A 27,877-nucleotide genomic window follows, 5' to 3' on the forward strand; every position below is an offset into this window, starting at 1 on the left:
ATATTACAATTACTATTTAGTTACCTAACTATCTTCACTCGACTTTTTGGCAAACATTTCATTTTCAATAAATAATCGAGATTACACAACAAATAGAATTTGCGGAAGCTATTCGAGGTCTAAATGTTTTTACGAGAAATCTATGGTTTATAAAATTGATGTCTTCAATAATTTCAAGGTATTCCTTCATACAGAGTGAAATGTCGTAAGATATAGTGTGTAAAGCGAGAGATTAAATAATAAGCAATAGACTATACTTCTGGACGCATAGATAAACTTGATTGTTGAACTTGGACAAAATAAATTGTCTATGGTCTTTACTTGTCTACATTTTTGTATACTTTTTGTATGAAGTAAATATGCGTCCAGCGTAAAAAATGATTTGTAGATAAACCGTATTTATAGTAGAGCCATTTTAATAGGCGACATTTGACAGTTCAACAAAATTCAACAACGTAACCTAGTAACGACGACATAGAATAACATGATATTTCGTTTTGTTAGAACTGCACATTTGCTTAACTTTTTTTCAATTACGATTACATATTTATAACAATAATGACCGATACAAGTAATTTTAGGATTTGATTTTACTGATAAACCATTCTAAACATAATAAACAATTTCTGATTTAAAGATCTGACGTCGCTACAATTTTGTGTCATTAAACGTTTTTTCTATTTAAATACCAGAGACGTTACTCTAAAAATCGAAAACTGACATCTAGAATCGAATGCATTGATTACTTGGGAATAAAAATCATCATAAATTATTATTGACATGTGTTTCAAGTTCGATTGACAAATATTTCAATTCCGTATCGATTAATTCACTTTAATCGATGTTTTTAAGCAGGTTAGGTATTGATAGACGTCAAATGTTGCCTATTAAATTGGCTCAACAATAGTTCTACCTAACTACTTTACGTCATCTATTATTAATTCCACCCAAAGGCACTCATTTCTCTCCCGCGTATAAAGGTTAAAAACAGTCGTTCTGAAATCATGCCTTCCCGCTCTATCCAAGGCGCTTATACATAAGCGAGAGCGAGACAAATAGACAATCACAAGGAATGTTTGTGCGAATACTGAAGCAGTGAGATTTTAAAACGAGTTCTCACACAAAACTCGATCGCGATATTTTTACATTTATTATTTTAACGTTACATATACGAGCTTAATTTATTTCCCAGACTCTTCCATATTGGTCACTTACAACATTTTTTTTAAATAAAAAAAAATTATCGAAATCAGCTCCCTGAGTCAGAAATAACACACCAAAAAATATAAAGTCTACTAGAGAACCTACTTTTTTCCAAAGCTTTTAAAAATGTCCATTGATTTCGAAGTGACATTGCAAACATATACTGTCGAATAATTATAAATACATATTATGTACAAGGTGTTATATAACATAACAACTTACATATTTTACTATTTACAGTATATCTCTCTTATTGGAGATATAGCCGTCTCTGTCTAACTCGCAACGCTAGAGCGAGACGAATGTACAAAATTACGAAAAGCTGTGATGTGCCGTCCTTGTCTACCGTATGGAGTTAGACAGAGACAGCTGTAAGGCGATTGACTTCCTACAAATCTATTTGAACAAACAGCACAAGGAAGTTTTTATTTTTGTGATTTTTTTTGTATTTTATTTTTATACAGATGCGTGAGGAATTTATGTATTAAAATTTTAAAACGAGATATTTTTATAGTCCGTGAAATTTATTTACAAATAAATACAACCAGTAGTATTTTGACTGTTTGGCAGTAATTGGAAAAAAAAGAGTGATAAAAAACTTTCAATAATCACTGATAACTAATTTTTGTCAAAAAATGACAAATGAAACACACTGTATATCGTGTGAGTACAGACAATATCCGACTCTCGTGACCAAAACATAAAGCTCAAAATTATTGCTTGACTATAACATAAACTATTTTTTTTAATATTTTTTAAATGCGTCAAAAGCAGTTCACCAATTCACTGACATTCGAAAGAACACAAAATGATATAAATAATTTTAAATCACATTAAATAATTTTCAATAGTTCAATTAATACTGAAACCAACAAATTATGTTTATCATATTTAGATAATATTTGGTTTTGTAATAATATTTTAGGTACATCGAGGAACAGACAGATTTCTATACATAGTTGAGACAAAAATACTTACACAGTATACTATGTACACAGCACAGTACAGTGCACTATATACAGTATAGTATATTACACTATAGATTACAATACTACATAACAATGTAATCTACTACAGTGGCATATAGTGCAGCATACTACAGCACATTGAACTGCTCTGTTCATTATATTATAGCACAGTACAGTACAATATACAGTACAGTATCTCACACTATGCAAAGGTGCTTACCTTATACACCGCAGAACACCATACAGTACAGTAAGTAACACTAGAGTACGTCGCACTGCAGTACCTCCCACTATACAGAACATTACCCTATACACCGTAGTACAGTACATACACTACGCTGCAGTACACTACAGTACACTACACTATACAGTACAGTACACACCGCAGTGCTCAGTCGCTCGCGGCTCAAATGTCCACTTCGCAGATTTTCCTCTTCTGCGGGAAACCGTACTTGTCCTTCTTGATCAGCTCCTGTTTTAGACGCAAGTACGTTTCCAGGCGCGATAGACCGTATTCCTGGAAAAATTAACATGACGAGATTAATAAATAAACGGTCTTCTTTCGGTAAAACAAAGTCAAATAAACATAAACATAACTTAACCCATTGAGCCCCGGACGGCCCGATCGGTCCACGACACAATAGATTTTCTATTGTGTGTGGTTCCGGGGCCTGAGTTAATAAAGGGTATATCTAATTGTTTGGGAAAGAAATTACAACATTCAACATAATAATATTGAATATGTATATGAATAAGAGGCAAATTCGCTTCAAAACACAAAAAAATGCAACATAAATTTTCGCAACATGACTGTTTCACGCCAGTTATTTATCTATGACAAAATACCCAAAATCTTTTTTATTATATTATTTTTTAAAATTATTTATTGATATGTATGGCTCACCCAATAACCGAAGGGTATCTGGCTCTTGCTGGCGTTGACGATGGACCACAGGCTCCAGAACAGATGGCTGGCGAGCGCAAACGCGTCGATCTCGTCTAACAGCCGGTTGATCTCGTCGATGCTGTCCGCGCCCGCGCCTTGCGCGTCGCCGCTCACGTGCTTCAGGTACTCCTTGATGAAGATCTCCTGCGGTCGCCATGGCAACGCGTCAATATACTACTTTATCAACACAATGCAAAGAGCCGTAATAAAGAGATTCTATGGTCACTCCAAAGTAATTTTGTGATAGAACCTACCAATTTAGTAACAAAGATAAAAATTAATTTCACTTCGAGTTCACCTGAATGAGAATACATATTTGTAACTTCAATATTATTTTTTAAGTCTAATATAACTATAACTAATTACGTAAACATATCAATATCATTAACCAAATAAATTACGAAAAACTCACTTTCTGCTCGAGCGTGGGCGCGTTCTCGTAGTTCTCGTAGTAGAACGGGTGCTCCGGGTTCGTGTAGTCGTAGCACCACTCCTGCAAGCCATTCAGTGTTTATACATGATGTACACATATTAAATAAAATAAAATCAAATATCTTATATTGCTCGTATATGGCTAGTTAGGTGTTAGGTTACAATATTTTTTCATATATACTGTCATTTTAAATCGCGTACAATATTTTTTTTACAAATTAATATATATAACAATAGAACAATTAATATGGATTAAGTTGATGTACTATCCGACTAAATTACCTAGACTCAATACAAAACTTATTAAATAACACAATTAATTAAAAATACAAATATTTATCAACAAATTCACCATTCCCACTAACCTGCAAGTGATTAGCAATATCGAAGGCCCTATAATTGTACGCGCAGTACTCAAAGTCGATGAGCACTAGTCTCGGCTCGCCCAGCTCAGCGGAGGACACCGAGGCCGAGTCCGCCTCCTTGTACGCGTACTCCCCCCCCACCCCCTCCCCGTCCTCCCCCTCCTCCCCGACCCCCGCGCCGACCCCCCCGACCCCCTCCACCCCGGAGCTCTCCACACCGGACCCCTCGCCGCCCGTTTCTACTTCGTCTTCAAAGATGAGGATGTTTCCTGGAATTGAATATAACATAATTAGGTAATGAAATATGATTTATTGAAAATTTGTAAGTAAAAATTGCTTTTTATATGCGAATGTAATAGAGACTATTCAAATGCGGAAATTGTAAAAACCTAATAGCAGAAATACAGCTAATAGCGCGCAATGACAACGACGCAATTGCAAATTGAATTTTAGAAATATTTACAATCTGTCGCGCGTTTGTGCGTTATATGCAAATGCGTGGTGTGTTTGTTTATGTTTTTATTAGCGCTTGTGCGCGTATGCGTGTCTATGTGTCATGTATTCGCATGTTTATCTGTGCGTACGTGCGTGTGGCGCATATTTGCCTTTTCAATGGGTATCTACATTTGTGCGTGTGTGTCCGCATGTGAATCTGTGTGCGTGTGTGTTATGTATCCGCATGTTATTTACGTGTATGTGTACATGTGTGTGTGTATGTCTGTGAGTGCGAGTGTTATATCCGTATGTGTGTGTTGTGTCCGCATGTGTATCTATTTGCGTGCATGTGTACATGTGTGTGTGTATGTCTGTGCGTGCGAGTGTTATATCCGTATGTGTGTGTTGTGTCCGCATGTGTATCTATTAGCGTGCATGTGTACATGCGTGTGTGTCTGTGCGTACCCTCCTGCATGTCGTTGTGGCAGAAGACGACGGGCGAGGCGAGTGCAGCGGTGAGCCGCTTGAGCCACTCGATCTCCGCCTCCCACTGCACCGCGCGCAAGCGTTCCGCCACCTGACGCTCTTCGTCACGCTGCAAATAATAAATAAATAAATAATAAATAAATATTATAGGACATTATTACACAAATCGACCTAGTCCCACAGTAAGCTCAATTAAGGCTTGTGTTGTGGGTATTAGGCGACGATAAATATAATATTATTTTAATAAATACATATATATAGATAATAACACCCAGACCACCAGAGGGTGGAAACAACACTTACAGCTTATATAAAGCTCTACGTCGAGTTCTAAACATAGCCCTTAACTTAATTCGATTTCACACCCGCCAAGTATTTAGTTTAACACGCAAGAATCTGTTAATTTCACACGCGTCAGTCAACTGGAATCACACACGTCAGACAGTTAATTCTTCATGCGTTAGTAGCCAGCTTTCACAAGAGTCGCTTAGTTACTTATAAACGTCAGTCGTTTAGTTTTACACGCGTCTGTCACCCAGTTTCACATGCATCAGTCACCAAGTTTTACATACGACATTCAAACCCGTGTCCATCAACTTGTTTCACACGCGTCAGTCAGCTAGTTTCACAAAATATAAATGAGTCAATTTCACAGACGCTAGTCATCCAATATCACACGCGACAGTCACTATGTATTACACACATCAGTCAACATGTTTTCCACCGTTAGCCATGTTGGTCAGGTTAGTCCCGTGAGTGACTCACCATGTCGTGGGGCAAGGCAGCCAGGCGCTCCTCCTTGACGGTGCGCAGCCACTTGGCCATGGTCTTCCACAGCCAGTTGGGCTCCTTGGACAGCGGCACGTCCATCGAGTGTATGGCGGCCATCTTCTCCGCGATCTTCATCGACATCGCCGGCTCCGACAGCTCCTTTGTGAGCAGCGGCCGCGCCTGGAGGTTTATACAGACTCATTTTATATGTAGATAAATAAGTTTTTTTTTGTAAATTTCTATTTATTACAGTCTGTTATTAATTGCTTACAATTTATATTTATGTAAAACCTACATTCATTTCTATGCGCACTGTGCGGTCTGCGGTAGCCGCATCGCAGTGCGCATAGAAATGAATATTACGTACATAATTGTGCTTGCGGTCAGCCGGACGGCTACCCGCAATGCGGCTACCCGCATAGTGCGTATACGCTCTAAGGCTCGTAGATAGTGGTCCTTCGAGCCGGATCTGTAAGCGAACGTGTGATGTAGCAGTGTTACCGGTATGTACTGCTCGATGCGTCCGCCGGAGAACACGCCGTGCAGCTTGGGCCCGAGGCGCCGCTCCGACAGCAGCGTGAAGATCACCGACTCCGTCACGTGTGATGTAGCAGTGTTACCGGTATGTACTGCTCGATGCGTCCGCCGGAGAACACGCCGTGCAGCTTGGGCCCGAGGCGCCGCTCCGACAGCAGCGTGAAGATCACCGACTCCGTCACGTGTGATGTAGCAGTGTTACCGGTATGTACTGCTCGATGCGTCCGCCGGAGAACACGCCGTGCAGCTTGGGCCCGAGGCGCCGCTCCGACAGCAGCGTGAAGATCACCGACTCCGTCACGTGTGATGTAGCAGTGTTACCGGTATGTACTGCTCGATGCGTCCGCCGGAGAACACGCCGTGCAGCTTGGGCCCGAGGCGCCGCTCCGACAGCAGCGTGAAGATCACCGACTCCGTCACGATGGCGTCCATCGCTCGCTCGCCGTGCACCTGCCCGTAGATGCGCAGTAAAACCTGCACATAAACATTCATCAAATTATACAAATTTAGAAATTCAAAAGCTCGCTCAACTAATCTTCTACTTATAAAAGTGAATCCCCATTTCACTTGGTCACGACATCACGTGTGAACGACTGGACGGATTTCGATAATTCTTATTTTGATGTGTTCGTTATTGTCAGGAGAAGGATCTTATGAAAGAGAATATCAAGAAATTTGTGCCAAAAACTTAAGAAAATGCGCAAACATAGCGGCCATATAAATTTCAAGCGTTCCACAATTTGCGCGAAGACAGGACAGCGTCAGTCGGGTCGGCTAGTATAGTATAATAAAACTCATTAAAGTTTATTCTATTTTATTCTCCTTTGCCAACCCTATTAAAATAGTTAAGTTAGAAGCTTAGTCTCTGTTCGTTCCCATATTAGAGTTTCCTCTTATAGCATACCTTCTTGGGCTCATCTAGTGAGAAGGAGTGCGCGCTGAGCATCTGCTTCTTGAGCTTGTGGTCCTGCTCGGCGTCCGGCGAGCTCTCGCGCCGGAAGCCGCCCAGCTTGGCCGGGTCCGACGGCAGCGCCACGTAGTACAGGAAGTTGGAGAGCCCACCGCTGGAGTACGACCAAATAGTGTGTTAGTAGGAATGTGCACAAAATGAAAAGTTCAGGAGTGAAAGTTCGCAAATTCCGTGTATGACATAGTGATTTTGAAGCTAAACAAGTATGATATTTTTGCTTAATTGTTACACGTAAAATATTTAGTTTTTAAATTACAAATAGGGTGTAGGACACATCGAAATTCGAATGCAATAATATTTTCCTACATTGACTGGGACAACAAACATACGAAATGAACCTTTCTATTTACCACAAAAATTCTGCTCTGCATTTAATTATAACCAGAGTAAAACCGTTTCATCATAATATGGACATCTAAAATTTGAAGATTTATTTCAGTCGTTTTCCAGACAATTTTACAGTAGTAAAGTTCTAAGTGATAACTATTTTCCTTAAATTGTGAGCCCAAACTATGCGTGCGAGTGGCAAAATAATTGCCACCTACAAAAAAGAACTTGACTGCTACGGATTGATGCCTCCAGCTTTTATGTGTTCAATCACGAGTAAATCTCATACATTCTATTGTATCTACTTACAATCACAAAAAGCAAGATCGATTTTGTATAGAAATGCTCAACAAAGTAGTAAAAAACCGGCCAAGTGCGAGTCGGACTCGCGCACCGAGGGTTCCGTACAAATAAGTTTAAAATTATTTAAAAAAATATAATATTATTAGTCCATTGAATGAGTCCCTCCAAGGGGGGTCTAGAGTGCGTGAGTTAGTAACGTAAGATGTTTCTTCGGAAACATGTCAAGAGTCCCTAGGTAATAAAAATACTAAAACCCCGGGACACTAGGAGGAGCCCCGGAGTGGGGGGAGGGGGGAAATGGGTCCATTTTTTCATTTTTCGCTTAAATCTCAAAAACGGTACATGTTAGAGAAAAACTTTCAAGGAAAAGTTGAAAGGCCATTAAATTATCTACAAGTTGTACCTGAATCATTTTTTCCTATATCCTACCGTTTCTGAGTTATACGCAGTAAAAAATGATTTTGGCTCAAACGATTTCCCCATACTACACATCAATCGATCAAAAAATATTTCTTTCTTCAAAAAACTCAAATGTGCAACTTGTGACCGGTACTGATAGATTGCTCATTATTAGGTCTATAATTGGTAAAATAAACACATTCCTCCATGGAAGCCTTTAGGAGGAATCGATTGTCAAAATATTATATTAGGGTAGTTTGAGCTACTGAACTTGATCTTTTTATTTTTTTCTTCCGAAAAACTCAAAAGTGCAACTTGTGACCGGTACAGATAAATTGCTCATAATTAGGTCTATTATTGATAAAAATACTAGATTCCACCACGGAGGCGTTTACGGGGAATTGAATTTTATTAGGGTAGTTACGATACTTGAACTTTTTATTTTTTTTCTTCGAAAAAACTCAAAAGTGCAACTTGTGACCGATACCGATAGATTGCTCATAATTAGGTCTATCATTGATAAAAAAACCAGATTCCACCATGGAGGCGTTTAGGAGGTATTGAATTTTATTAGGGTAGTTACGATACTTGAACTTTTTAACTAACTACACTAATAAAATTCAATTCCCCGTAAACGCCTCCATGGTGGAATCTGGTTTTTTTATCAATGATAGACCTAATTATGAGCAATCTATCGAAACCGGTCACAAGTTGCACTTTTGAGTTTTTTGGAAGAAAAAAAATAAAAAGTTCAAGTATCGTAACTACCCTAATAAAATGCAATTCCCCGTAAACGCCTCCGTGGTGGAATCTAGTATTTTTATCAATGATAGACCTAATTATGAGCAATCTATCTGTAACGGTCACAAGTTGCACTTTTGAGTTTTTTGGAAGAAAAAAATAAAAAGATCAAGTTCAGTAACTCAAACTGCCCTAATATAATATTTTGACAATCGATTCCTCCTAAAGGCTTCCATGGAGGAATGTGTTTATTTTACCAATTATAGACCTAATTAAGAGCAATCTATCAGTACCGGTCACAAGTTGCACTTTTGAGTTTTTTGGAAGAAAAAAATAAAAAGATCAAGTTCAGTAACTCAAACTACCCTAATATAATATTTTAACAATCGATTCCTCCTAAAGGCTTCCATGGAGAAATGTGTTTATTTTACCAATTATAGACCTAATTAAGAGTAATCTATCAGTACCGGTCACAAGTTGCACTTTTGAGGTTTTTGGAAGAAAAAAATAAAAAGATCAAGTTCAGTAACTACCCTAATCAAAATTCAATTCCCCGTAAACGCCTCCGTCGTGGAATGTGGTATTTTTATCAATGATAGACCTAATTATGTGCAATCTATCTGTACCGGTCACAAGTTGCACTTTTGAGTTTTTTGGAAGAAAAAAATAAAAAGATCAAGTTCAGTAACTCAAACTACGCTAATATAATATTTTGACAATCGATTCTTCCTAAAGGCTTCCATGGAGGAATGTGTTTATTTTACCAATTATAGACCTAATTAAGAGCAATCTATCAGTACCGGTCACTAGTTGCACATTTGAGTTTTTTGGAAGAAAGAAATATTTTTTGATCGATTGATGTGTAGTATGGGGAAATTGTTTGAGCCAAAATCATTTTTTACTGCGTATAACTCAGAAACGGTAGGATATAGGAAAAAATGATTTAGGTACAACCTGTAGATACTTTTATGGCCTTTCAACTTTTCCTTGAAAGTTTTTCTCTAACATGTACCGTTTTTGAGATTTAAGCGAAAAATGAAAAAATGGTCCCATTTCCCCCCTCCCCCCACTCCGGGGCTCCTCCTAGTGTCCCGGGGTTTTAGTATGTTTATTACCTAGGGACTCTTGACATGTTTCCGAAAAAACATCTTACGTTACTAACTCACGCACTCTAGAACTTTTTATTCAATGGACTATATGTGATGTAACTAAAAATTTATGGTTTTCGTAATTTTTCTTTATCTATGCTATAAGACGTTGCTTCGTACCAAATTTCAAGATTCTGAGTTCACGGGAAGCACCCTGTAGGTTTTGATTCCCTTGCAAGTGTCGAAAATTTGCGGCATAAACGGCTGTATCTTTTGATTGCGTTGGCTTAGAAGTTTGATTTTTTCACAGCTTCAAGGGACAGTAGACCTGAGCAATTGATATAAATTTCAGCTTCATACCTCCACGCGTTCCTGAGAAAAAGGGTCTTGACAGACGGACGGACAGACGGACAACAAAGTGATCCTATAAGGGTTCCGTTTTTTCCTTTTGAGGTACGGAACCCTAAAAATGAAGTAATCCTTAAAAAAGTACCTTCGCGTGTTCCATAAGGACACGAAGAGACAAAAACTAAGCAATTGTGTGAAAAGTAAAAAACTCAGCAAGGTGATGTGACGTCATCGCGTCGCAAATAAGGCCATTACTATGCGGTGGCTCTGAATGGAAATCTATATTATTCTATTAAAATTAATTACGTTTCATGATCTATTTTTAGCGCTAAGCAAAGGAAAAATATGAACAAAGTATTATATTAGTTTGTGGCGTTTTGTATTATGTAACATAATTGCATTTATTTCCCGTAGTTCGCATCCATTCAGTAATGTTTCCTTAGCATCGAGTTCTTATGTCTATAATTAATTAAATGACGCATAAAAAACTAAACACAATCATCGGATTATAAATCAGCCGTGGTATACTTATGTTATATAAATATTAATCCATAATTATAATATTGTAATTAATGCGAATGTTTGTTTTTCTTTATTTCACGTGGAAACAGCGCTATTTTATGGTATGATTTTTATGACTGGCAAAGTACGGGAGACGGAAAGATAGTTTAATTTATAAGTGACAGATAGTAATTAACCCATGGATAGATATAGTTGACTATAATCAAAAAGACAATTTTAATGAAATGTAAATAAATACAATAGTTGATTGTAGCGAGCCACATTATTCATTATGCTCACACAGAATAAACGAAATCTTTACATTGTTATGCCTTTATGAGTTAATAAAGATAACCATAAAACTTGGTGATGTATTGACAGCGGTTAGAGTTGCCAATCAGTTTGTAAATAAATAAATACAATGTATATAAAGTCGAGTGTGAAGAAAAACAATTTATAAATCTCAAATTAAAGCAAACTATCGAAATGAGAACATAAATAGAAAACATAAATTTATATTCTTCCTCAAAATGCGCATATATAATGCTCTAAAATCTGGATTAACCCAATAGGTGGCAAGAAAATATAATATAATAATAAATATTAAGTACAATGGCAAAGTATTGGTACCTAAATATATTTGGAGAATTAATTCTCACAAAAAATGTATATTAAAAATAACAGAAAAATTGTAATACAAATTTGATTGATAATCCGTAATTATCATTGCATCGGCGATGAAGTTCGCTTAAAAAAGGAAATACAGAATACTTACTTCCTAATTCTATTACATAATATATGTATTACCTACTTGGTTATTATTTGAGTTATTTGAATTATTTGAGCCTAAATCGAATAGATCATGAATAAACCACAGGAATTTTCCTTAAAGCATATTTGTGCTGTTTTTGTGCTGAAAAACCAACAAATCATAACTTTATCAATCGCTAAGCTCCGGCCATTCACGTATTTGTTTTGTTTCTTATCACAAGCGATTCCATTGAACAGCCACAATCAAACGAATGTAGGCCATCGGAAAACTACGCTCGATAAGTGTACTCCAATACCTTTACTGTTTGACCTTTGATAATCGAGTCAATACGCAGCAACATTCTTTTGGAGGTAGTCGAACAAGATCCCATATAATATAGACATACATACTGAAATGGGGTAGTGATAAAATCCAGGGGGTAACCATGATGTAATCTTTAAGCAGTATTCATTCCAGGGTGGAAAAATGACAGCGACATCTCCTTCTCAAACTGGAAATATGTATTACTGCTTTATGACATCATGGTAATGCCCCTGAATGCTTACAATTTAAAAAGTAAATGCGGGTAGTTTAGTTTACATTAAGCTAACTATTTAGTGGGCTTATTTTATCAACGAAAATGATAATAGCAATTTATGAAAAAGAGCTGTTAAAAAATAAAAATAATACAGTCGAGTTGAGTACCTCTTTCTTTTAAAGTCGGTTGAATATTCGTACATTCTGGTCATAGAAATAAATAAAAGCTTCTTTACCAGCATCTTTATAAATTTAATGATAAGTCAATATATTATCAACGTTTTTATATCTCGTTACAATAAAATCCTCTTCATTCCTGTAAACGCAACCGGCGATAGACATTGAAGACAGACCCTCAAAGCGACCCTCGCAAATACGCAGGACATTTAACAATAACGAGGGAAAAATCAATAATTCCCCCTACAGACTTTATCGAATAATTGCAGAAGAAAAGAAAACCCCGCTTACGAGAATACATATTTATAAAAAATCTGCAATTTGAAAAAATTAGACCAAATTTTAATAGGACCAATCGGGAGACGCTGCGCAAGTTTTCAAATAAAAATATAAAAAAAGAACTAATCAAAATCGGTGAACCCAATCGAAAGTTCTGGGGTAACAAACACAAAAAAAACTAAGAAAAAAACGGTCGCATTGAAAACCTCCTTTTTTGAAGTTTGAAAATGTAAAATATCTTTAAATTTGCAAATATTTTGATATATTATGTAACCTATTTTGTAAATGTGTATTATTTAGTAATCTGTGGAATTATGTACAAAAAAATAACAAATACTAAATGTCTATTTCTATTCTTTATAAATTTATATTTATAAAGCATTTGAATGCCATAAAACCAAAAATATAAATTCAACAAAAAAGGTCGTGAAACTGAAAAGTGCTTCATATTGGTTGAAATGGTTGTTAATCATCTCAATAGATGGCGCGCGGTGTGTCCCTTCAGACACATAAAACTGAAAGAATAGAATAAATTCGATTGCTCTGGCGGGTCACGAGTGGCTGAGTTGGTCAGGCATCCGCCCCGGAATGGCGCGAAAGGATGCGGATTCGAGTCCGCCTCGTGATCGATTTTTTCTATTCTTTATAAATTTATATAAATAACAAATAAACAACCTAGACGACGCGACGCGCGTCGGTCAGACTTAAAACCATAAAACATCGGAAATGGAAATGAACTGAAACTGCGTATCCATTAAATTCGACGCACATCAAACTTGTTTATAAACAAAAACAACATTATTTCGGTTCTCGTGAATCGTAATTATAATAATGTGCGTCATTTAAATTATATTTAAGCGATGTTTTGCGCCCATCGCACAAAAACCTGTTTGTCAACAGAGATTCAAAAATATTTTATTTTTAAATTTATCTTTCCATTCGAAAGCTATATACATTTTATCTGACTAACATTTAATTTTTCGCAAGGCTGAAGGCAAAGAAATTCCAATTCCACAGGGCATGCACATACATAGAATTTTCGTATCGACTGAACTGTTTAGTCGATGAAGGTGCGTATACAATCGATTTCAGTCTACATATTTATATCCCGAACAAATCTAACAGTCTTCTGTAGGCTTGTGCTTTACATACGGTTTAAAAGAATAGCAAAATTCGAATCCAAAGCTAAAGCAAGACTGAACGGTCGCGGATCAACTGTTTAGTCGATTTTATGCGCACTTCAATACGTTGCAAATTGCAATACACAATGAGCGCGTGATCGATTATTGTCCAAATATTTTAATCAAAAGCGAATCGATACAGCTCTTTGACTTTTTTATCGATCAACTATCGAGTTGATAGTATGCACGCGTTCATATATTGCTATATACTTACGAGACCCAACAAAATAGTTGTTCAACTAAAAGTTGTATATATGCGCTAAACCAAGATGATTACACGTATTCCACAATAATCTTATTTAGTGCAGAATAAAACTTAAAACAAATATCAAGCAATAAATATAAATATGTAGAGCCTATTCAAATAAGTCATACATTCTTTGTAGCCAATTTTACATTATACATTCAGCTAAAATTTATTAAAAAATTCTAAAAACACATATCACAAAGCAGGAAGCGTGAATCTTTTAAACTATAATTCTTCTTTTCTCATAAGTTCATAACATACATATTCAAATGCATAGGTACATAAGTTATGTATTAAAAAAATACACGAGTAATATAATGATCGTTCTTAAAGTTTACAAAAGTTCTTTTTGAATGACAAATACGCGATAATTAGCGAAGATATTAAAGCACAAAAGAAACATTATTTTTGCAAGAAAAGAGAATTTTAGCAAAAAACTTTAGACAGGGTTTAACTTTAAGCGCGGGGTCTATTTAATCTGGTTTTTTCGTATTCACATTTATATCGTATTTAACTATTAAAGTGACAGATCCCTGGTTTAAAGTTGTGTTCAAAATTGTTTTCTGGTAAGTCTAAATAAAACCCGCATTCTATAGGTCAGAACTTGTAAAAGTTAAATGGCACCAACCGGGAGGCAATAGCTTTCAAATGAAAAAAAAATCATCAAATTCGGTTCACCCATACAAAACAACTGAGGTGACAAACTCAAAAAAAATACAGTCAAATTAAGAACCTCCTTTTTTAAGTCGGTTAAAAAGGCACTTAAAGCACCCATTCTCCTATCTCGAGAGAATGTATCCAGTAAGGAAAAGAGCAAAAAGCAGTATAAAAATGCAACAATAGAGATGTTTTTACATTCCGCTTACTGTGGCCATAAAAAACGTAAACACCCTGTGTCCTTGACGGCCGGCCGGAGTGGCATGCGGCGCAACTGATAGCCATAGTTTATTTACTTCGAGTTTCTAGACAAATGGGTACGTGTGGCGGATTATGGTACAAAATATTTAATAATTCAAGTACCACTAAAATCAACAATACAAATCTGTTTTTATTAGAGGTACATAATACAATATAATATACTCTGCAAAAAATAACAAGCCTATATTAATTAATACATATTATGTTTCACAAGATACAGCTCTGCAATTAATAGAAATGCCGTCGCATTTTCGTAAGTTTTTACTTATAACTTAACATGTGACAAATGCCCACCATCCATTCTATACAAAAACCATACAAATGTATGCTCTTTTTTGTATTTAATGAATTTCTATCTACATATCTACATAATAAATACATATTGTATTTATAAAAAGGTCGCAGAAAACCATATCTAGGCAACTAATCAAAGCATTAATGCTATGCTTGCAATTTAAATATAACTATAGGGCTGATTTTTCAATCATTGGTTAAAATTTATCCGTCCAATAAAGTATTACACGAACATTTTAAAATAGCACCTGTATACTGTCAAATACGGACAATTAGAATACATTTTTGAAATGGTAGTTTAATATGTTATTCGATGAATTTATAAGTTTTAACCAACGATTGAAAAATCAGCCCTTAATAAAATAGAATCACGTATTTCGGAACAGCGTAGTAATAGAATCCGATCTAATTTACAAACAAAAAAAGGGGAACAATAACATTAATTAAAGTTCTATTCATGAAATTCACTCATTACATAATCTATCCGTAACGTCACGACCTAATGAAACCGATCACCGTAAAAGATAATCGCATTTCACAAAAACCAATCGATTTGTTGACGAAAACACTTGCTATTGTTCATTTCACAAAAACTTGTGGTTTTGCCGAGTTTCGTATTTATATAGTTTACGTGTTTTTTGGGTCTACAAGTCTCGAGTCCTTTGCACACTTTTTACTTATCTCGACATGGACCAGTAGGTAATTGTCACAAAATATGTATTGTATAACTTACAGAAGGTGTAATACCGTGTAATATATATCTAGAGGACATAAAACTTCAATATAATGTATAACATTGAAACCCAAATTATTAATTAAATGAGCAATAGACAGCATGACTAAAAAAATATTTTATGCATTGACAATGGTCCCTGGAAGTTCACCAAAATAATATAAACGACATTGGAACGCATAAAAACAATGTTATGAAATCACGCGATCCGATCTGAACTGATCCAACAAGGAAAACATTATCGATGTTACAATTCAACTAACTTTATATAATTTGTTGTGATGTTGAGGTCGCGAGGTCTACAGGGTCGCACGACATTTTATGCATCATCCCTGTATCCAAGCGCTAAACAGTTTAATATATTATTCATCTTATTTTTTCTATCTTTCCTAAAAAAGTATTTATGGCATGGTACCACTGATTTGTAAATAGTTACTAATGGTACTCTACAATATAAATAACCATTTATTTGCAGTTCATCCAAAACGGTCTGCTATAGGTAACTAAATACTGTTATTCCTTTGTTTATCAATAAAACTAGTTATTGACAAACACTAGAATCAAACAAAAACAAAGCACATGAGAAATTAAGATAAACATAATATACTTGACAATGGCAAAACAATACCGACAGATTTGTTTACTATATTTTCTCTTTACAATGTTAATTATATTGACAGAATCGTATATCAACTACCCTCCTACATCCTAAATAAGTCGGTTAAACGATGATATAGGTAAAAAGGTATAGATCAGATACTAGTGCTCCAGGAGATGTGACTAATTAGCCACAATTTACTTCAGTTGCCTCTTTTCGCTAACGATAATTGAACCTTGCCATCTCACTGTGACGTCTAATCGTGTGTGCGTTAGTGTGCCGTTTTCGAAGATCGACTGTTGTGGTATCTCACCTGATCCTCTTGAAGTCCAGATCTCTTGGGTCTGTGGTCTTCCATGCTCCATGGAGGTAGTTCCTGCAGATACGGCCCGCCACTTCTCGCATCTCCTCCTCCGTGCCGCACATCTGGAGCTTCTGTAACGGAGATACATGTCTCTCAGTATTCAGTACTTTCATAAGTCATTTATAGTTTAGTTATTGCATATGACGTTGTTCGACCGCTTTGGAGTAGCTTGAACAATGGATGCGGATAGGTATCGTTATTCTTAAGTTTAACGTAACATATGCATATAGTCACCTACAGTATATTTATTGAATGGTGAAATAATTATTAAATGCTTCTGAACTGCGCTAGTAGATTAAGGTCGACTAAATACGAGTACCTAAATAGAAGAATAAACGCAATTAGAAAGTTGAATGCGCAGATTTAAACACAATTAGAGAGTGACATGTTAGATCAAATAAGATTTTTAAATGCGGCACGGGAAAAGGGTATACTAAAATAAAATTATTATTTCGCAATAGTAAAACCCTTTCCGTATCACTCAAATAAAAATAAAAAGTTAATGCAAACAGTAGAGCCATAAGCATTAAGCACCCTCTCGTCAACTTCGCTCAAGTTTCAAGATATGTTTTCAAATGACTTGTTCTAGATAAACTTACGCAACCGCAAACTTCCGAATTTGCCCTAATTTTTATCTTGCCATATAAATTGGCACAGAAACCGCTAGAATATACTTCCTCATATTATAATGAAGACTTAAAAGTTACCTAAGAATATAAACCGTAATTAAGTTAGGCGTATAATTAGGCTAAAATTTGATAATCTAGAGCTTAACTTATGACGTAATTGTATCGACTACATATGATCTACATATGGTAGCCGGTAGACCCGACCATGACCCAGCGTTTGACTGTCTATAGTCTATACAACCCACTAATTAAAGTTCCTATATAGACTAGTATTCAGTACGAATATTTATCAGTATCAGAAGTACGGAGAAGATAAACTAATAGGATTTGAAGTACAAGTTAAACAGGCCTGCTTATCTTTTAGATCTAATGTATGTATCTGATAGCAGATAGTGTTTGTATTTCGCTTTGATTCATATGTTCAACTATTGTATGAGAAATATTCCAAACATTTCACAAGGTGCTCTCGTCTTTTACTGAGCAAATATCAACACTGATATCTAGATAATTGATATAAATACATTCATATCATAATATTATGTATTTGAATATCTACTACGTAATAAAAACGTCGTTAACAGAATACATTTCCAAAGTGTGTAACATCAAACTGCGACGCAACCCAATGACTAACTACAACACCGATCGAATTCCAAAGTAAAGTCTATTATTAGTCAAAGATTCTACTTTACAATACTGGATACTATATAGTATTATCCTAATGACCTAATCTACATTGTGTGCTTACAATATTATATAATGGCAGGTGCGTTATGACATAGCTATTTTGTCGCGAATTAGCGGCTTTGCCAAATTTGGACCAACTCACGATGTTTACTCCGATCCAACCATGCTTAGATATCACTAATCTTTTATCTTACCAAATCATTTGGCTATTAAATGTTAATCTGGAGTTGAGCTAACGTTGTATAATTAACTTTTTCCTTAGTGCGACTCTGCTCTCATATCACCAAGGAAAACCTCATCTAAAGACTTAAAGAGCAAGGGATGCTTACAAAGTGCTAGAATGTGCCGAACACATGCAGGCTATCTAATAAGGTTTTACCCTCTTAAAAATAATACATTTTTCAACAGTAGGTAGTCTTTTTTGCATTTTTTATTCCACGATCGAACACATATTTGAATATTCTTGTTTTATAGAGTACTGTTTTTATGAACCTTCATCACCTGATATGTGGAAAATGGCCCATTGACCAAGCTAGCGGGTAGGCGTACGATGGTAGCACATACTAACACTACCCAATCGTCCACATTTCATCCGTCAGAAAATAGGTGAGGTCTGGCGGCCCTGGGATCTTGTACTATTTCATTTGTATGTAAAGTTTGATAGATGTGACACAAACACTAATAGGGAAAGTAATGCATTGCCTCCATGGCATTTCATTATTTTATGTACTGAAACAAATAACATGTCTTTCTTTGGACAATAGTAAAACGTAGATTAGATTTCACATGCTATCCATGGCTACATTAAATGATTTGTTTAAAGAATACCAAACAATTAAGATAAAACTTATTACAGTGTTTCATATCTGTAATAACTCCTCTTAATTGGCACATTAAAACGATACCATATCTGGTCTCAAATTGATATTTAATTAAATATTCGGGAAATCTATGAGGCCGAGTTATATTGGGCAGATTCCATAAATAGATATTTTATCGAACAGTTTTGACTGAAGAGCTCTAAAGCCCTTTGCTTTGCTAATACGCCTGTATTTTCTGCTTTGGTTATTTTTATTTGATAACTCCGTGGGTTTTCAGAGGATTGACGTGATCCTTTTTGTGTCTGTGTCGGTGACCTTTTTTGTAGAAAAGATTACTGTTCCCATTGGATGTACTTATCTACATAATATTATATTCTCTTCTTAAACAACAGTCCCATTTATGTGATAGAAAACTGAAGACTTTGTTGTTTGTTTATTATGACAGATTCTCAATAACAAACTGTATTATCATTTCTGTGTGGGTGTATGAACAATCAGCTGGATTCTAGCCCAACAATTGCGCTAAATCTATAAGCATACCTATACTTTACTCGATTCATAAAATTACATATAAGGTAATGAACCCTGCTTTGGTGCAATCGGTGCAATAAGCAGATAATGGTTGTAAATTATAATTGAGATGTTACGAGTTCAATGTTTCTTTTAATTTCAGGTAAACAACATTTGCGTATAGTAAGTACTTCACAAACTTATTAGAAATAGAAATAGTTAATTTCGTTTCAAAATTTTACCCAATATGGAGTAGTAGGCCGTGGGGAGCATTAGCCGGCCTAAAGTTGGCATTACAGTCATCTTGCTCATTAAAGTAGTTATTATTACTGTAGTATACGAGATATTTTACGTTGCACGCATCCACTCGCGCCTACCACCGACTGGTCAATTTTTTTGAGATACCTACACCTGATGAAACCCTAAATAAAGATCCATGGGAGTTAACGTGACGTCTTATAGCATGATTATTACCAGTGTGTCAAAATGACAGAGCGCCATCGCCATCATCTAGCGGCATCACTTTCCTGCTGTGGAAACAATACTGCTTAAAGATATCATGGTAACCCCCCTCTATTTGCCTAGTTATATTCTTTTGAACAGCCGCAACTCCTACCAAGTGATATGATACTACAGACCTTTAGCACAGTAAAGAGTGTTTACAACTGCTTGCACTCGACCGATAGCGCTATCTGGTATGTGATAAGTGGTGACTCTCCTGCGTTATCTCTTTCCGTTGATGACGACGCGGACGTTCTCTTGTTGCTTTATATTATGTGCATACAAGACACGTCATTTGACATTAACATACAGGAATATCTATAGACCTTATTATTTTGTATTCATCCATGCTACAAATGCAAATGTGTGTAGGTATGTCTCGATAAGTCTGTTTTTATTATTTTTTTCGATTTTACACTGGTTCTCTACTGCATCAGTAAGTAGTATAAAAACTGGTCGCTTTCCGCCTAATGTGTGTGTCTGTATGCTTAGATCTTTAAAACTACGCAACGGATTTTGATGCGGTTTTTTTTTAATCGATAGAGTAGTTCTCGAGGAAGGTTTTAGGTTTTATAGACGCCGGCGGAAAATTAGTATTTCATAATTTGAAGGTAGCTGTTAAAAACAACGGGTTCTGAATTACCATTTGAAACAAATTTCTTACAGTAATTAACATTGATTTTATGACGTATGCCGTAGCTGCACGAAATATTCGATACTCGCGTAGCTCTTTTAAACTCAAATAACCTAGGTTTCACTAATGGATTACTTCAACAGAATAACCTTGGTAGCTTGTACTAGAGTTAACGCTAAGGTTGTACACATGCACACATATATATATATTAATAGAGTATAACTTTTAAAGTCTCTGGGTGAACACAATACCTAGCTAATGAAGATTATAATTTAGCCAACTGCGGCAAATTAGGGGAGGGTTATATGCCCTAATAACTTCAAACTACAGCCTACAGGGTGGCTACAACTTGTCATGGAAATATCTAATGTCTGAAAAGGCAATATATAAAGGCAATATGTAATGAATAAAGCACATTTTGAAAAGCCATAAACATCGCTTATTACATCAAATGGAACTGCAATGGTCGATTATCATTAAAACGAACCTACCATTAGAACCAATTTTTAAACAAATTACATTCCAAAGTGCCATGCCACATTAATAATATTGTGAACATGAAGCGAAAATTATCAATGTATATGTACATAACTATACATTCTTCATATATAATTCTCGTGTCACAGTGTTTGTAAACAAGCAGTGAATAAATCAAATCAAATATAATATGTATTGCTATTATTATACAAAAAAACAATCAGATGTAAAATATGTTCAAAGAACTAGTACTACATATAAGGTATTCTATGCTAGGGTGATGTGTGATGGCAGAACATGCTTTGCCGGATGAGCTAAAAATATTCTAATTTTTCATTATTTTCCTAATTTTATGGCATTATTAGAACATGATTGTTTGTTGGAACATGATTCATCGTCCTCAATATATTATTATTTTATATTTTACAACACAATACATTATCGAAGGCCTATAACATAGTATCAGTGTTTCTGTGGCATTTTCCAACGAGCCTAAATCTTAGATACGCTATTGCTAGGCATTTATCTGCTTGCGGCACGTGCCGGGCTCGTAATCCTCACGATAAGGACTCATTACTTATGTGCAATTGATGTATTTCAGGGCTTACATCTTATTATTGTTTTATCACTCCTTGATAAGAGCGGCATTGTTCTTTAGTTGCGAGCGACGACAATAATTACTCCTACAAGGTAATATGTTACGAGTAAGAAGACATTACCAAAAGGTAGAAGATGCCTGGGGATGATGTTAAACTAAATGCAAAAAAGAACTAGAGCCCATACAACTTTGCAATAAATTCTCTAGAAATCTACCTTTGTTATTTTAATCATCATCAGCAAGTTTGGTCTTCCAGAAAAACAGGTCTCATAAGAGTTTCAGGTTATATCATTCACTAAGTATCATTCACTAAGTACCTATGGTTTGACAGATGAACAGACTAGAAAAATTGCAGAAACGGTTTTACGAGAAAAAAGATACTGAATTTGGCTTTAGTATATTCTGGTTTGAGTAATCGTATTTAATTATTATTAATATTATTTATGTATATGTATATACATATATGTATTTAATCATAGTATGTTTGTGATTAAAAATTGTCTTATCACTACATAGTATAAAAAAAAGTCGCTTTCCCTGTCCCTATGTCCCTTTGTACGCTTAAATCTTTGAAACTACGCAACGGATTTTGATGCGGTTTTTTTTAATAGATAGAGTGATTCAAGAGGAAGGTTTATAATTTATATGTATAATAACATCCATTAAATAGTGGAGAAGTACTGTTATTTTTGAGGTTTCTAATGTGATGTCGTAAAAAATTACATTTTTTCCGCTTACATTGCAAACGCAGGCTGAACCCTACGAGTTTTATCAAAATAATGTACTAAGTATTATACACATTGAAAAGGTCTACAGAAAAGTCCGCGATGGTATATATGTCTATCTCTTATGGATAACCCACAATAACTTTTTTTTGTCATTTACTTTTTACGACAAATAATGGCTAATTTTCGATGCGATTTTAACCAATACAGCATTAATCCTTAACCAATAAAATACCTTGAATACATTGTTAATTTAATATAGATCTATATGGCCCTCACCGTATGATTTAAATTTTAAGTGAATATTTTCGAAGATATTACAGATTTAAAAATTGCGCGACGTAGCGTTTGCGGCGGTACCGGCGCGGCTGGCCGGCAGCGGGCCGCTATGTTTTTTTTATACAACGTTCACAGTTTTTCTGTAGGTAGTGTATTTAGTATCAGCATTGCACCCGTGCGAAGCCGGGGCGGGTCGCTAGTAATCTATATTTCTGTTGTAAATTCTGAAATACAGTGAGAAAATAAAATATCTAAGAAATGTTAATATGCTTTACACAATCTTACTGGTAAAGGATTTTCTAACTTTTTTATTCTTATTTAAGTAAATATTATTACTTAAGAACATTTTTTATTCCGTAACGGTTGAATTTAATTCAATTATGAAAATTCAGTACATAATGATAAATAATGGGTATCATTTAAGCTATCACCAATTTAATTAGTTTTGTGTTTCTTAAATAAAAAGGGTTTGTCCTCAAAATAGTAGATCTGTCACCAAAATGTAGTCACCAAACAATGCAAAATCAGTTCCACAATAAATCACCTAAAATCCTGAGATATAAGGTCTAGTACCAAATAAATGTTTTTGTATGTATTATAATAAAAAATAAAAAAAAGTGAAGTCCCGTGTCCCCTAGTGGGGTAAGGGGCAGATGCATTATTCATACATCTGTTTCACTGATCGATTTTCTTTAGGGACAAGTAGGTGATCATCCTTCTGTGTCCTGCCAGACTGAGACATTTTTTTTTCTTCGTCTCCACCGGGAATCGAACCCAGGACCCCTCGGTTCTACGCTCACGCGTCAACCACTGTACCAAGGATGCGGTCAAGTCAATGGTCAATGTATTATAATAGGTGTGTCCTAATAAGTATTTAAGTAAACTAATTTAAAGAGATCAGCAATAAATCATATTATTATGTTACTAGAAAATTGCATTAAGTTCAAATAAAAAATTAGGGTTGTCATCATCGTTTCAACCAAAATATTCTGCTACTTAACTAGACTCCCAAGGTTCTAAATTTCCACTGGTAGTATAAATTATATTTAAATAAAATTTTTAGCAGATTATTAGATAAAACACTTACTTAATTAAAGTTAAAATAATCAATATTTATTCTTAAAAATAATAACCACTGAATAATCAGCTTGTCGCGCCAATTTGTCTACGTCCCTTAGATCATTTCTCCATTAAAATTATAAATTGATGTATTAAATTAGTAACAAATACTATTAATTTAATATCTGAACGAAATAAAATGTTACTACTGTATTGGTGACAAAATATCAATTAAAAAGGAGTCGCAGTCAGGGATCGATAATCGATTTATTTGGTGACAGATCTACCATTCTGAGCACAGAGCTATTATTTAAGTAACAAAACTGTTATTACACGCTTTATATTAGCTTCACCTGTATGTTTGTATGTTTGTAACCGACTTCTATGGGCGCGATTTTGACCCACTTAAAACGGTCAGATTTCGTTCAAACTTTGTAGATTTATTGAGGACCGATGACAATACACTAATTTGATAAAATTTTCTATTTTTTAGTTCGGTTTTCTATAAAAAGCGTGTTTTTTAGTTTTTTTAAACTATTATTATTTTTATAAGAACGAAGTTTATATTCATGTAATGCAATATAATTCTATTGGTTATCGATCTCTTATTTTACACATATATTAACATTAATTTGATAATTCATACCTGGGAACAATTTCTGTTTATCTGAGAACGAAAATATTTCGTGGTGATAGATCTATTTATTAGGTGATACAACTTGATGACAAATATAAATTTTGGTGATAGAAAACATAGTTCCCATAAATAATTATAATCTGAATCATCTAAGTTACAAATGACCGCTGATTCCAGACAATTCCATAAGATAATGAACAACAACAGTGCAATATCAATCAGACGTGAGACAACATCAATTAGCCAATTTACTGCACTCAACTCTGATTTAGTTGCCACATTCATTTGTGACAATTAATTCCTATGACGCCATGTTCATTCACCGGGAATTTTCCTGAGCATTTTATTAATTAATATCACAATGCACAGTAATCTAAATGTGACAATTAAAAGCTTTTCATTTTTATTGTTATTTTTATTGGTCGCCTCTTTAGTACAGTGGTTAACGCGTGAGCGTTGAATCAAAGTATCCCGGAACCGATTCTTGGGTATTAGCTTATATTGATATGTAGCCTCCTCGATAGATGGACTATCTAACAGTGAAATTACTTTACAAATCAGACCTGTGGTTCAGCTTTATTATTATATTAGCTTACGGCCCGCAGCTTCGCCTGCTTTGACAAAACCTGACATTAAGGACTAACATTACATACAGTTACTTATTGATCTCAAATACAAATATATATTAATTCAGCTAGACTTCCCTCAGAAAAGCTTTTCAATCTTATAAATAAAAATGAATCGCAAAATGTGTTGGTAAGCGCATAACTCGAGAACGGCTGAACCGATTTCGATAATTCTTTTTTTATTATATTCCTTGAAGCACGAGGGTGGTTCTTATGTAGAGAAAACGTAAATATTATGTACCACGGGCGAAGCCGGGGCGGACCGCTAGTTATCACATAATTTCAACTAGCAGTCTGTAATATAAATATCACCGATTGGAAAAGCAGCTTCTGTTTTTACAGACTAATATCACACTAATATTATTTACAATAGTTTTATCAATATAATGCCTACTTGCACAGAGTTTGGGAAATTGATCTATAATTATTACTCAAGAATTGCATAAACATATTATAAAATAATGCCAGTCTAGAATGAAAAATTTGCTCTTAAATAATTGCATCAGAAAAATCCAGATGAAATGGTTTTAGTAAATTTTTTTTTTTTTTTTTTTTTTTTTTTTTTTTTTTTTATAATAAATAGGTAGACGTTTGACCGCTATCCTGCCTGATGTGAAGCAGTGATGCGATCTATTTAGGAGCACGCCTACCTAGAAGAAGCCTATTCACTCTAGACTTGAAGAGCTGGATATTGTAGTCCACCGGAAACACCGACGGTGGAAGAGAGTTCCATTCCTTCGCAGTACGGATGAAAAAAGAATTTGCATAACGCTGTGTACGTACATGAGGAATGTCGACTGTGAAGGGATGGAATCCCATTCCTCGTCTAGATGTGCGGTGAAGAAATGGAGAAGATGGAACCAGGTGGTGGAGTTCATTTCCACATTCACCAAAATGAATTCTGTAGAAAACCGATAGGCATGCTACTTGCCGGCGGTGGTCAAGACTTTGGAGGCTACGATGAATTAACGAGGGATCGCCAATGATTCTGCAAGCACGTCTCTCCATTGATTCCAAAGCACCAAGGTGAGTTTTGGCGGAACCCGCCCAAAGATGACTACAATACTCCACACACGACCGAATTTGTGCTTGGTAGAGTTGAAGGAGCTGTGCCGGTGTGAAGAAATGTCTCACTTTTGCTAATATGCCAAGCTTTTTGGCAGCTACTTGGGCTTTGTAAATAATTTATTCAAATATTATGCAAGTAAATACAGTGTCAATGCAATCACTGATTACTGACTGATTAGCCATGAAATAAACAAGTCAGAGTAATCAGAATCAGTCAGTTTTATTTAGAAAACACAATATTAGCGCAAGGATGGATTCAACTATCTCGTTTGCATTAGAGAGGAATATATTTATACTAATGCAATTTATATTAACTCGTTGTGACGTCATTCATACTGTAATCTAACCTTTTACAACCACGATAAGTGTATCATTGTCATTTTATAAGTATAAATGAAAAACTATTCTGCAAAAATTATCCATGTACAACTTGTTGTACCTATTTGAATTAAAACACTGATGATATGATTCGTTGCTAAGAGCGTGCGTATGAATTTGATATCAAAAAGTGCGAACAGAAAATAGTAAACGATAAACCGTGTTAAACTAATTAGGTAAAGGAAACATACCCAATAACTGCTGCGATTCATCTCTACACAACGCCGGTAACGAGATCGCACACGAACTAACACGTTTTTGATTGAAGAAAACATTGATATTTCGTTTATAAACCACAAAGTGCACCACACTTATAACACTGCATTTATTTACTATTTTGAATTTTGACATTTAACTTATTTTATACGTCCGCTCATCACTTTCGTAACCCCCAGTTGCTATTGATTTTTTGACATTGACAATCGATATGTTGCCCTAAATATACCAAATAAATTCCCGAAATCAACCTTAAATATTAATTGCTGTAATAATGTTAATGCTAATACTAATAAGATTATTTGATTCATAGTCTACTTTAACCGTTAGTCGTGATTTACTGCAAAAATATTTTATTTTATTTTAAGTTTCCATCTCGAACCAAACGATATCGATACATTTAAATATGTATTTTATTATGTAATAAATAAAATATCCAATAACAATTATTATTAACATCCGTGAGTGTTATCAGTCTAAAAAGTAAATGAGAATGTTAGTACGAAGTATTCTTAGCTAGAAACTTGTAGAAGTAATTTCTATTAATGATAAAACATTACAGCCTATATTATTATTTAACATGTACTTACTGGACTCCATTGAAAAAATTTTCATAAATTAAAGATCTTCATGATTAAAGTTTCGTATCTCAAATACATACGTCACAGGGTGGTATGATGTTCGATGCAAAAATGTTTCTTTTTGAAAACAATGTAAAATAAAATATGAAATATTACCGGAACTAAACTGTTTACCTTCGCCATTGTTCTTTTTATTGTCTTCTTTTAAAATAGTCGTATAAATCAGTTTTTTTAATTCAATTACAAAAATACACCGTGGTTACTTTACATTAATCACGTCCTTACTCCGCAAGCTAAAAATACAAACTGACATTTCATATGACAGAATTGACAGGTATTATGTCGACAGAAGTGAGAGAGAGAGGTCCGCACTGGAAATTCAATAGCTCTCTTGGCATGATTTGTACGAGAAAGAAAGAGACAGACTATTTTATATTTACACGAAACTTTGCGAATATTGACGATGTGCATTTTTTGTTGTCCAACGTGTCTACAACGTCATTATAATACTACCAAAATTGAAAGCAGATATTCCCCTTGCAAAGATTAACA

The 27,877-nt window shown here is 35.1% G+C and overlaps 1 protein-coding gene across 1 annotated transcript; it reads right to left on the minus strand.

The window, feature by feature from the left end:
* Nucleotides 1-910: 910 nt before the first annotated feature.
* On the minus strand, nucleotides 911-27,624 carry LOC149895859 (choline/ethanolamine kinase). Its single transcript, XM_090118570.1, has 10 exons — nucleotides 27,500-27,624; nucleotides 16,849-16,970; nucleotides 7,048-7,207; nucleotides 6,465-6,617; nucleotides 5,601-5,786; nucleotides 4,815-4,944; nucleotides 3,915-4,183; nucleotides 3,530-3,610; nucleotides 3,076-3,261; nucleotides 911-2,688 (listed from the first exon to the last, which is right to left on the minus strand). The coding sequence occupies exons 1-10, from the start codon at nucleotides 27,506-27,508 to the stop codon at nucleotides 2,578-2,580; spliced, it is 1,407 nt and encodes a 468-aa protein (XP_089974696.1). The 5' UTR covers nucleotides 27,509-27,624; the 3' UTR covers nucleotides 911-2,577.
* Between the last annotated feature and the right edge of the window lie 253 nt (nucleotides 27,625-27,877).

This window comes from Colias eurytheme, chromosome 30 (assembly GCF_061535395.1).
Source record: "Colias eurytheme isolate Ceu_HAF_F1 chromosome 30, ilColEury1 Martin Lab GWU primary, whole genome shotgun sequence".
NCBI lineage: Eukaryota > Metazoa > Arthropoda > Insecta > Lepidoptera > Pieridae > Colias > Colias eurytheme.